The sequence below is a fragment of the Rhopalosiphum padi genome, chromosome 2 (assembly GCF_020882245.1).
Source record: "Rhopalosiphum padi isolate XX-2018 chromosome 2, ASM2088224v1, whole genome shotgun sequence".
Taxonomy (NCBI): domain Eukaryota; kingdom Metazoa; phylum Arthropoda; class Insecta; order Hemiptera; family Aphididae; genus Rhopalosiphum; species Rhopalosiphum padi.
This window is the reverse complement of record NC_083598.1, coordinates 72,755,574-72,769,517: the sequence shown is the minus strand read 5'-3', so window position 1 is coordinate 72,769,517 and position 13,944 is coordinate 72,755,574. Positions and strand designations below refer to the sequence as shown.

The 13,944-nt window shown below is 24.3% G+C and overlaps 2 protein-coding genes across 2 annotated transcripts; one reads left to right on the top strand and one right to left on the bottom strand.

The window, feature by feature from the left end:
• Nucleotides 1–3,222: 3,222 nt before the first annotated feature.
• On the bottom strand, nt 3,223–5,151 carry LOC132920515 (dnaJ-like protein 60). The gene is made up of 5 exons (XM_060982967.1): nt 4,896–5,151; nt 4,285–4,387; nt 4,043–4,209; nt 3,809–3,931; nt 3,223–3,476 (listed from the first exon to the last, which is right to left on the bottom strand). The coding sequence occupies exons 1-5, from the start codon at nt 4,964–4,966 to the stop codon at nt 3,314–3,316; spliced, it is 627 nt and encodes a 208-aa protein (XP_060838950.1). The 5' UTR covers nt 4,967–5,151; the 3' UTR covers nt 3,223–3,313.
• Nucleotides 5,152–7,869: 2,718 nt separating this feature from the next.
• On the top strand, nt 7,870–8,940 carry LOC132919065 (uncharacterized). Its single transcript, XM_060980416.1, has 2 exons — nt 7,870–8,466; nt 8,539–8,940. The coding sequence occupies exons 1-2, from the start codon at nt 8,056–8,058 to the stop codon at nt 8,938–8,940; spliced, it is 813 nt and encodes a 270-aa protein (XP_060836399.1). The 5' UTR covers nt 7,870–8,055.
• Nucleotides 8,941–13,944: the final 5,004 nt, after the last annotated feature.

Genomic DNA, 13,944 nt, shown 5'->3' with positions numbered 1-13,944 from the left:
ATTATATATTTTAAAATTAAAATAATAGATTAAATTATTGTTTTATATTTCTTAGTAGATTATCTACTGTACATATTGGCAATTTGATGTATTTGAGAAGTTTGATTGTAACAGCTAGTAGGATATGGACTGAAGATTATTTGAAGGTGAGTAGATGATAATTATTTTTTTATGACGTTGACATACGTTTCTCAATAAAAGTATTGTACTCCAGCTTCATCGATATCGTTCAGATTATTGCGAAAATAATGTATCTAACCTTATGGGCGACGATCAACCATATCAAGCAAACATCAATTTTCGTCAGAATCTCAATAGAACTTCGTTGTAAATATCCTTGTCTCCTCTAAATACCTTTTTAAAAACATAAATGAAAAATTCGAGCTTAGATATATAATACCATCAGAAATTATTACGTTTCAATATTAGTCTTTTTGACACAAAATAAATTTTGAATTTTATCAATTTTTTATAAAATCTATTAATCCAAAATTGTATAATGATTACTAAAACGATAGGTATTATAACAAAAGCCAAACTTTCAATGTTAAAACTTAGATTTTACAGGTGAATAAAATATAATATCAGACATCGAAATCCAATTAAAGTTAACAAATAAATGCTCACTGCTCATTACTTTATATATACTATAGAACCCTTTGCAATTGTCGAGGTTAGGTTCTTCTCGCATATATAATACGCGGATGGAGTAGGATTATTTCTCAATTTACGAAATGTAGTTCCTTCTTTTTATTAATATTCAGTATTTGAATGTTTAAGACTTAAGTCTACATCGCAGTATCTGTATTATATTTTATTATAGGATATCAACATTCAAAGTACTTAGAAATATTCAAAATACCTACTCAATACTCTGAATACCTACTCAACAGTATGATGTTTAAGAGTACGATGACGTCGCTAAAGCTTAATATTTTTTTGAATGGAAGGTTCCTGAGAAAAATTAAGGTAGGTACCTACAACCTACATATACTTGTACTGTGTACGCTTACAATTGTAACTAAAATTCAAATTTGTCAATATTTAAAGCATTAGTTACAATATTTTACAAAATAAAATAGCTATTATATATTTTTATAGCATATTATTACTAAAATAAAATAAATATTGTGATTCACCAAGCATCCAAAGTAGTTACTAAGTTACTTTAAACATAAAATGGCGAACTATTAATAATATTAATATTTATTTTTGCAAATTGTTAGAATGTATTAATTTCATAAAAGGTGAAAACTAAAGATAAATAAAAATATGTGGTTATCTAGATCAGTGTATGAAATATTGAAATAACAATTTAATTTAAAAAAGTTATATTTATGTATTTTTATGAATTGTAAACAGATACTAATACCTATAATAAACACAATGTGGATTTTACTACATGATTGTTTTTAAAAAATAAATAATAAAATACAAATACAATACCCTAATGCCAACAAGCTAATATAATATAAGCAAAGAATGATTGTTTAGTATTGATGGTCAACTGTAAATACAGTGAGAAAGGAGTCTATAGTCTATAACTGACCATAACTCTGAAAAAATTATAACTAAATAAATTGTCCTTGTAATTTATCAATTGTGTATTTAATTTACATTTCTCTAATAGTCTAATAGTGTATAGTAATACCTACATAATAAATTATAGTTGATTAGAAAAAAACTCTCCTGGTCAACTCTCCGAGGTTTTACTTAGGTTATGTACCTATCTGACCCACCATTATTAATTCCTAAACATGTCTCTGTACTCGTATTAGTGATTAATGATTATACTATTATAGTACACATTATCTATACCTAAACACCTTGTAGTTATTTACTACCTTTGATTTTAAAATCAATGCTATTAGGTAGGTACCTACCTCGTAATATAAGAAGTAGGTGTAAAGCATACTAAATATTTATATCATAAATATTAAAACACCTGTCTAATAAATCTATTACAATTATTATGTAATATATATGCATAAAAAATAATCTGAAACCTGATATTTTTGTTACCTATCTACTTATGTATGTTAACCAGTTTACTAATAATGTTACCTATTTCATCTAACCCAGAATCTAAAAATAAATGTTTTAAAAACATATTAATAATATATTATGAGCAATTAAAATATAATCATTTTTCCATATCCATATTTTATTGATCAATGTATGTTATTATAACCAAAATCAATTAAAATTTTAAGTTAATAATTAGTTCCTTTTTATTTACAAATAAAGAGATGAAAAATATTTACTTTACTATTTCTACTTTTTAGTCATATTAGTAATAACAAAATATATAGTGTAAAATTATTAATTATTGACTCAAAATTAAATTATATGAACTAAATAAGAATAGGTGTACCATGATTTCATAATTGGATAGTTAGGTTTTTGGGGGATAAGGTATCAAATATTAATTTAAATATTAGGAATCTTCTTTATAAAATTAATATTGAATACAAATATTTACCTTTTATAGTTTTATTACCTTATGAAAGAAGTTGGACCTGGAGGTATGATTAACTGAAGGCTTATAATAAAAGATTTAACTATGAATTATGGATTATTTATATGAAAAGATAAATAATGAAGTGTAAAGAATATTAAAAATACACTATGAATATTATTATAATAATTTTAATTGAAACTTTAAATTATATAAAAACAAAATATGATTTATCTATAATTTCCAGGTAATTAATTCATCAAAGGCATGATAAAATTTTTTATTAAAAAAGGAATTAGGCTCATAGGAGTTTATATTATTTTCCTAATAATTTTTGAAAGCCATATGACATTTGTTTTTTGAGCAACATAACCCATGTCTCTTTGTAAAACCAAAGTTCCCATTTCTGAAAACAGTGAGTAGGTAATAACTGCTATATTGTGAATGTAATACATGTAGTTTTTAAATAATAATAATTAATGTAGTATTTGACACAAGAGCATCATCAGACATTTTTAAGAAGTAGGTCTGAACTTAATTTATAAATATATGCAATTAAAATTCAAGATGTACCTTACGTTCCTCTTTAAAATATATTTATATCTAATTCAAAATTGTTCATGTGTTACTGATTTAGCTGTTTTTTTATTTAATTAATGATAAAACATAATTTTGAATTTATAGATTTGTTTTAATTTTATTATTGCCAGTGACAATTAATATATTATAAAACTAATATAATCATAAATACAGAAATGCGTTAATATAAACAAATGTTTAACAAATTTATTTTAAACACACATATAAGAGTTAACAATAATAAACTATAAACAAGTAATACATGGTAACATACAATTATTTTTTTACAATAGAACCATATTCTTTTGCAATATTTTGTTCAAATATTTTTATAAGCTCTTCATTGGTTTTATCAATTTTCATTAATTTTTGTTCTTCTAAAAAGGACAAACGTTCATCAGATTCATCCATTAATAAACTTCGCATCGAGACAGATTTTCTAAGAAAAAAAAAATAATGAAAATATTTGTTTTTGGTTAGAATACAAAATTAACAACTACTTATTAAATTAATTTTTATGATTCCATAGGAATTTAAAAATGGTTTGATAAGATACAATAATATTTTCTGAATGTATTTTGTGTTAATTGAACTAATATACCTAATTAATAACATAATTATTAATCATTATATTATAATCTTAAGATAATAGATACTAATTACATTAACTATCAAATATCCTTGAATATCTTAGTACATTATATGGTTATTAAACTAAACAGAATAGATTTGATTATTAATTACTAAAATATAACAATATTATGTACATACTTTACGCCATTATATCGTATTAGAGATCCAACAAGTAGTATTGAAAGACAGACACCTGCTATAGCAATATTTGATGCTAGCCAATGATTACTTGGATTATTGTACTCATTTTTCCAATTTCCACTAAGAGAAATAAGCAGACATAAATTTTTATTAAAAATATCATTAAATATTTATCTATTATCATTAGTTTAGTGTAGTATTAGAATTGTTATACATTGCTCTTCGTCTTACCTGTTTTGATGTTCACGGTAATGATAATAAATTGGATTGTTATTTTTACTGTAAACTAGTGTTTCATCATATAATTTTTTCTTGTTTTCATCTATTAGTACATTATATGCTTCATTGATACGTACAAATCTATCATTAGAAGAAGGACCACAGACATCTGGATGGTTCTAGAATGCAAACAATATTTATATCAAAAATAAATTGTGTAATTCTTTTTAAAATAAAGATAAATAAATACTAACTAATTTAGATAGTTTAATAAATGAGTTACGTATTTCTTTTTTTGTACATCCTGGTTTCAGGTTTAATGTCTCATAGTATGTAGACAAATTTTGTTTTGTTGATCTATTGGATGATAAAAACAAAACATACTTAAATATTTTAAACATATAAAACTAATTTTTATGTATGTATAAAGGTATGTTATTGTAAATAAATTTATATGTGTAAATGTTAAATAAAACAAATATAAACATAACTCATAAAAAATACTTTCAGAGAGTAAAAATAAATCATGGTTGCTATGAGAATAACGTTGAGTGAATTATAAACAGAAGAAAATGATACTAATATTGCAAGTCAATGACAGAATGAAATTTCCATTTGTTAAAATTGAAAGGTTATATCTTATAAAGGAGATACAAGGAACTAATAAAAACAAATACAAGATTACTAAAAATAAATAAAAAGAGCTGGTTGGTAGACAATTTTGACTTGAAATTTTGTTTTTACCTGAGTTTCAAAATTTTTCAGTTATTATTTGTAGTTACTAGTTGGAAAAATTATTAACTATATTTACAATTTATGTTTAAATAATATCATATATCAATTGCGTCGTAAACTTGTGACTTACTGGCGACGTAATGATATATCCTTGAAACCAAGTCGAATTATTTTTAGAGTGATAGGCACAATAAAAACCATTGTTCATTATTTATTGTTTTAAGTAAAGGGCACACGATTAATAATAATAATTACATCAAAAGTAAATTGTATGGATGCGTTAGAACGAAAAAACATAAATAACAAGTAAATACTAAAAAATTAAATTTTCATCGTCAAATTATAGTTGAGTAATTTAAAAATTTTTAGATTTCTTTATGTTATCAACATTTTAAATTAAAAAAATATAGCTTGTTGATAATAATAACACATGATAAACACAATATGATAATATTATTTAGAAAAAATAGCGTGATAGCGTCATAATAAATGGCGGGAAAATAATTTCTGGTTCAAATAAAGTAAATTTAAAAAGATAGTGCTGAAAATATGTACAGCGTAATGTAGTTGGTAATCGATAAAAATGTTTTAGAAAAATTCTATTGAAAGAAAAACATATAAACATAACACCCTAATAAAAAATTCCGCTGCAAAGAACCCGCAGACTTGTACTACAATATAAATTTGTATAATATCTTGTGAATGCAATATTTAATTATGCTTAACCACTTGCAAATAAACATTATGGCATTAAAATATAATCTATTTGTCACCACATTTATTTGAAGTTCTAATCTACATTTGTATGAAATTATACCTAACTAATTTTGTAATATTAATTTTAAAATATTGAATAAATTTAAAAAAAAAAAAAAGTAAAAGATACTAAAATGTAAAAACAAATTTTTAGAACTTTAAAAGTCAAACAATATTATTTTACCTCTTATCAGTTTAGGTACATTCCAAACCCAACATATAAATATCCGTACCATTACGTTAGAAGATCCTAAATATACTTACCATTGTTACTGTATATGGCGTATGCGTTTATACAGTATTTAATATTTATTTATTTATTTATTTTATTTGAAATCAAATTGATTACAATAATAACATTGCCGTCTTCCTCAATTCTAGTTGGATGGACTGGATTATAGTAGAAGTGTATACCGTGGTTAATGTGATGGGTCTTGGTCAAGGTTAAGTTAGGGTATTCAAAAAAACCACTATCTATTTCTTTCTTTATTTTTTTCTCAATTATTTTTAAGATTATTGGAAATTTGAAATTTTTACATCTAAAAAATACCTACTATATTGGTTTTTCTACCAGAAAATTTAAGTCGAAAATTAAATTATTTTTGTACTATAAATCTTGTAAACATATAAAACAAAAAAGATACAGAAAAAACTCAGATCATTGTAAAATCAATACATTTATTATCAATCCACTCGAAAATTTAAAAAAGAATCAAAAATAAATTCACATAATTCATTTAATTATATCGTAGGTTGGTTTATATTTTTAACTCTGGAAATATCAAAAGAATCAAATATAAATAAAGTTTTTTTCGTAAAAATTAACATAGTAAATAATTACTTAAACGAAATATTGGTGCATTTTATATTACATTAGTCCACGGCTGTTTTCTACAATATATAATATAGACAACGATATTGTAGTGCCGAAATAGTGTTTATATGTTATGTGGAATTAAACATATATATTCATTATTTTCTATAGAGATTAATTGATCCTTGAGATATCTACTTGTATTTTATTTACATTGGTAGTAACCGTCCAATTTTTTTTTTTATATAGATTTTAATACTTGACAACGATTTTTCCTGGTTTTATTTGAACTTATAGTGTGGAAGTATTATTTTAGCTCCGAGCTAAATATTGATTTAATAATTTATATATGTATATACCTGTCACCTATACCTACGTATTATACTTACCGTACTATAGGGCTAATAATAATTGTATAACTGTACAACTATTTAAAAATAAAAAATAAAATACAAGTAATTTATGAAAAATAATCTATTTTTTTATTTTCAAAAGCACTAAATATGATGTTAATTTTAACACAAAAAACAAAAGTCTAAAAATCTGCAAACTTTACCTATTTTATCTATATATGCAGTGGCAGTAGCTTAATTGACATGTTGTAAAAGTTATTGCTGCTAAAGTGCTAAAAATATTTAAGTTTGTAAATTTTAAATTTTGAACAGAGCGTTGAACGTATTGATTTTACAATGTTGTTTTTTTTGTGAATGTATATGTCGCATCCACTTAGTGTAATCGTATTTTTCATGAAATGGATATCCATTTCATGAACAACGATCATATCGTGTAAGTCAAATTTTAGTTCATGAAATGGACATATATTTTATCCATTTCATGAAATGGAAACTCTTATTTTACACTTTGTGTAATTTTTTTAATTAATTACATCAATAGGTAACTTTTTGTGAAATCGAAATAATAACATTGATACGAGTACACGAATCTAGTATCTTTAAATTGTAAGCATTAAGATACTAAATAGGTATTGTAGAACTTACTGTACTATACTAATAAGTAATATGTTATCGACACCTGTTATCGATAAATAATCGCATCAATTGTATGAGTGTAATAGCACTCTGGAAAGTTTTTATTTTTATTTTTATATGATGCCAGTACGTTCTCTGACTTGATGCGAGCCGTATATTAACGTTATTACAAGGAATACAATTTATAAAATGGAATTTGATTCATTTGCTGAATACTATGAAAAATTAAATGCCTACTATGTAGGCAAACCCGGGAAAAAACCACCCACCCAAAATGAGGTTCAATTAATAATTGAAGAAATATTAGCTGCCAAAATAAAAATGTAAGTAATTGTTAAAATATACAAAATATTTACACTTCAAATAAAATTATAACAATCAGCCATCAGGGCTTGTATTTCAAAAAACTATTTTGTTTTATGTTATTTGGAATTAAGAGGACGCTATACGCGCAGTGTTGTCTCTGTCATAAGCTTCTATATCTATAGCCGCTACGCTGTCGTGATCCTCTTGAAAGCAAACGAGCTATAGAAGTGGCGAACAAATTACTCACTATTTTTCTTACATTTGGAGCCCCTAAAATACTTCAGAGTGATAATGGACGAGAATTTGTTAACTCCATTATTAAGGAATTAAAGGATCTGTGGCCACAATGTACGATAGTCCACGGCCGACCACGTCATCCCCAAAGTCAGGGAAGTGTTGAAAGAAGTAATCAAGACATTGAGAATATGATTCGTGCTTGGATGAAGGATAACCAATCTAAAAAATGGTCGGTTGGATTACAATTTGTACAGTTTCAAAAAAATTCGTCTTTCCATCGAATAATAGGACGATCGCCGTATAAAGCATTATTTGGATGTGATCCGAAAATTGGATTGTCTTCATCAAATCTTCCATCAGAAATAATAAAAAAACTAACCACTGAAGAACATCTTGAAGAAATTTTAAATAATATTCAACCTGAACATGAAAAAGAACAGATTACATCATATTGTAGTATTTGCAATACAGAAATGTTAACTGAGGTTGAATTTGCCGAAACTATTATTTGTGATTTATGTAAAACTAGTGAAAAAATAAACAAACAACGTCAACTTGGATATCAAGGACAAGAAAAAGCAGCTGAAATCATGTTAAAGGTATCTTTTTAAATCATTGTACCTATTTAATCTATTTTTTATTTAAAATCATTGTAATATCATTGTCTTTAGGTCAGCCAAACAAGGGTTCCTGATTTACAAATTGGCGATTGCGTCTTAATAACAGTACCTAAAGTAGATCGAGGACCGTCAGATCCTGCCAATGTAATTGCAGTTATTGTCAATCAGAACGAACATAAACTTCACCAACTCGGAACTCAGTATGGCTTAGTAAAAGGGTGGTACAATTCAGCAAGTTTAAAACCCGCGACATCTAATTTTTTTAAAATTACCGAAGTTAATAATGATAAAGAACTTACATTACGTGAAACAGTTTCTCATATTTCTGGGGGACAAGGTTTTTTAAGTTGCATTTGTAAACGCCAATGTGAATCAAAACGTTGTGCTTGTTTTAAAGCTTCGGTAAAATGCAACAGTCGTTGCCATAGCTCTAGTATTTGTAAAAATAAGTAATAATTTATTATTTATATAAATAATTAATTATTAATTATTATTATAATGATTATTATAACTATTTATATTTATATAATTTATTATTATTATAAAATATAATTATAATACAATATTACATAATTATAATAATCATGAATAAATGTAATAAAATGTACTCGTATCAATGTTATTATTTCGATTTCACAAAAAGTTACCTATTGATGTAATTAATTAAAAAAATTACACAAAGTGTAAAATAAGAGTTTCCATTTCATGAAATGGATAAAATATATGTCCATTTCATGAACTAAAATTTGACTTACACGATATGATCGTTGTTCATGAAATGGATATCCATTTCATGAAAAATACGATTACATTAAGTGGATGCGACATATACACGATAAGTAGCCAATAAAAATACTTCAATTTTCGCTTTAAGGGTGGTTTCTGATAAAAAAATTTGATCTAGTTTGTACTTTAGAGAGGTCAAAATTGACAAAATTAAAAATACCTAAGACTTTTCGAAATAACCAGGACAAACGAACATTTTTACACAACACCAACCTATTTATTTGAAAAAATTGATTTTGTATAGTTGATAAAATAGATATACTTTAAATTCTTACCGAAAATTTTTATTTACATTTCCTACACATGATATAATTTAACTTTTTTATCCTATTATAAACATTTGAAATTTTCCATTTTTTTAAATCAATAAATTACTTTTTACTGGGTAAAATTGATTGAAAATTTAATATAACGTTCCATTAAAGTATTTAATTTCCCAATTAAAAAAAATTGAAGATACATAGTCACGATTTTTTTTATAAGCATCTAAATTTAGAATTTCGATAAAATTCGTAGTAAGAATTTAAATAAATATTTATGATATACATACTATTATTTTTGTACTAAATTTATTATTGTGTTATTCGAAATTGAAGGCGATAGTACAATAGTAATTATTAAAGAGTTTTATCTCAAAGAATATATTTTTTAATGTAAAATAAAAAATGAAATTTATTTCAGATATATTTGATAATAAATAATAATCAATATATCATTGTTATTCACTAAAAATAATTAATAATGGTTGATTGTACAGTATTTAGTGAGTATTAGTATTGCAAACCTCAATAGGGGGTGTGGGGGCGATGCCCCCTACTTTTATGTATACCATTCAATGCCTCATCTCCTTCCTAAAACAATTCCCAAATACGCCGCGGTTTTATTTAATAGTTTTATTATAAAAATATTACATGGAATATACCTACTGATAGTGATATATAGGCTGATAGAGCGTTTACGCTCTGAATCTTTTTTCGTATACAATGATGTATCATTGAATTTAAATTTAACACATAGTGAGTTAGTAACCTAACTTAACCCATTCAACATCTACGGTACTCTCTTACCCATCTTTTTTAAACATAAGTTTTACTATTTATCATGTTTTAAATTTATTTTAATACTAGTATAATAGATACACCTGTTAAATGCAAATTATAGTTTGATCTAAATTAGTTTTAGCTTTTAAATTTTACAATATTTTGTTGTAAATGTTTTAAAAAAAATAATAAACCCTTTACATACATTCACAGATCAGATGATTGAGGTCATTGAGATTTTATATCCATTATAACATAAAAAGTTTACAACATCAATAATGTGAACCAAATTACGCCACTATATCTATAATACGAAAGGAAATAAAAGCAACTCATTCTAAACTAATTTTAGCTATCGGCCACCTAATTAAGATTTTTCATTTTACAGATTATTGTACTTTTTATTTAAATTTATTTTTATTGGTTTTTGAAATCTTAAGAATATGCCTATATTGTAGAAATAATTTATAAACATAACCTCAGCAATTGATAATTCGCGAATCTGCAGTTATATTGTAAATTGTGTTGTAGCATGTTTTATTGATTTTGCTAATTTCAATCAATATTAGTTAGCTAAGTACTTATAAAAATACAAACACAATATGTATCAAAATATTTTTCTCTTATATTCATAAATCATAATAGTGCAAATTTATTTAAATTACAAAAGATAAGTATTTAATTTATTGAAATATGTAAATATATTCTTATTCTTAAAATTATATTTTATATATATTATATACCTATATCAGATTTCAGATGTACTTATAAAATGGAAGGAATAGACAGAATGACAAATCAATGTTAGAAGTCCAACTAGCAAGTAGGTAGATAAATCATTAACAAATACATCTTTTGTTTTAGGGTTGTCAGAAAAGCATTTGTATGTTGAAGTACCTACTTATATATAGCTGTAAATACTATACCATTGTATACTAAACACTTATGCATTATTTATAATTGACTCTAAATCTGAGGTGTACTGGAAATAGAGTTGGGTTATATCACCAACAGTTCTGAGAAATGCCCATGTACTTCTCACCAGATATTTTATAAACTTTAATTTAAGTATGTTATATATATATATCTTTGTATTATATTTGTAATTTGCACAACTCTGTGGCTTATGTGGGTTTTAATAATCAATAATTATCAACACTCTTTAGTATTATTTATTTTAAAATTGTATATAGGTAACTTATTTATTTCATAATTTTAAAAAAAATTATAAATTTAAAGTACATTATAATTAATTAGGTATAAGTAGTATAAGAAGTCGTATTCTATTTTATTTTAATTACTTTAAAACATTTGGAAATTGGGATAGATTTACATACTATACCTGCTATTTAATAATTTTTTTATTAAAAATATATTGGCAGTTAACATAATACCTACGACAGTATATAAACAGGTAAAAGGTAAGTAGGATTGTCTGAAACCCGAAGTCGTATCTAGTATTCAGATTAGTCGCATCTATTATAATAAAAGCCACACCCTTAATCCGAAAGATAATCAAATTATTTATTTATATTTACGGTAATGATATAATTGTATTAGAACATTTTTTTAGTTGCTTTTTAGTCACTTTTGTATACAATATTTATGTTTTGATTACTGACATTTATATTATTATAGAAAAGTATAAGATATATTAGAGAGAAAAAAGATTTAAAATAATATTTAATATTTCTGTTTAATATACAATTGTTATATTAAACTTATAAGCCATAATAGTATATAAACATAATATGTTTCTTGAAAATAACTATACTCTATACTTGATTAGGCATTTAAACTAAGGTAACATAGATGTATTATATTATTTAATAAAAACTTAAAAACAATTTATAATTGACCATATATTTTAGATAGGGACTTGAGAAATAGTTTCGGTATGCACTATGTATATCTAATAACGAATAAACCGTTGTTATAACGATTATAAGTATCTCGCTATCCATAGCATAAATCTCGAAAAGTATAAACGTTTTGGATAATATATATTTGTAATTAAATCATTTAAATTAATTACAAAACTACTTTATTAACAAAATGTTCCTTTTAAGATAATGAGTGTTATAATGACTGTTAAAAAAAAATCATCCAATTTAGTTGATATTTTCATAATGGTACTATGGAATTATACATAATATAGTAATTATTGAGCACTGAGCAGGTATAAAATATTATATTCATTTTAATAAATATGTAAATTTATTATTAGTTACTAGTTAGTACTTAATTAGTAGCTTTTTGTTCAAATTATAACAGATTACTAAGTAAAAAATTATGTAAAAAAAAAATAATCAGCTTTGCTACTAAATAACCGGTTATTGCAATTTAATTTCTAAACATTAATTATTGTTTGGAGCGGATGCACAATGCACCTTCAAATCACAAACGTGATACGAATGCACTTTGTCTAGGTTTAAAATTTGAAAGTGAAAGGAGACTGACATGTAATGAATAGGGAGGCCATTATTGATCCACATATAATTTAAATTTTAAATGTAGAATAATAAATAATTATATAATATTAAAATTATTAGAGGTATTACGATATTTAAAATATAAATCTAATTACCTTTACAATCTAATCACAGGTAACAGAAGATACGCCCTGTTTATCGGACATGCACAATGCAATCAGTGCACTCTGCCCTATTCCACTAAATAAATTAAATTTTTATTCGTACATACATTAAGTATCTATATACAAGACATTTTTTTTCCAGTTTATAACCGACGACCCCGCGGGAACAGCTTTCGCATTACTTCCGCGACGCAAAAAAATAGAATAATAATAATGATAGATAAATGGTAATAATTGATTATTTATTTAAAATTCGTTCTGAACCATTATCTACTATTCTTGTATTTTTTTTTTTTTAAGAAGATCCATTTATGATCTATTTTTATAGATATTAAAACTTAATTTATAAACATATTTTAAATTCAAGTTTATTTTTGCAATTTATTGTTAAATAATATAGATAATTCATGAAACTAGTAATTGACGTGTGAATAATATATAGGTAACAATTATTATAATATCTATAATTATTATTGTTAAATTAATTATATGTTCATTTTTAAACCAGTTATTAACTGATTTGTACAAATTTCATATGATTTAATTATTACGTAAATGAAAATGATCAATGGACGAAATAATATTATTTGGGTTAGTATTTGATAAAATAATTTATAATCTATCATTATTGTAAAATAATTATCCTAAGTTGGTCTATATATTATTTATTATTTTATTATCAAATATATCTGTTTATATATTTAAATATTTTATTATAGATATTAAATTAAATTTAAAGCAATTACAATCGTATCCATAGATATATTTTAAGAACTGTGAGTATCTTAAGGTAAATGACAGTTATAAAATTGAGAGTGACACAAAATAGATTAACGTTACTTATTTGTAATTTGTAAAGCTTTAATCAACATATTTTAATACTGATATATCAAAAATTATGGTTGTTCCACTTATTCCTAAATATCCTAAGTTATTTTTTTATTTATATTGTAAATCCACTACTTTTGGTCAAGAAGAAAATGATAATTTTTCCCTGGCACGATATTTTGAACTTTTATAGGAACACTTGAGTGC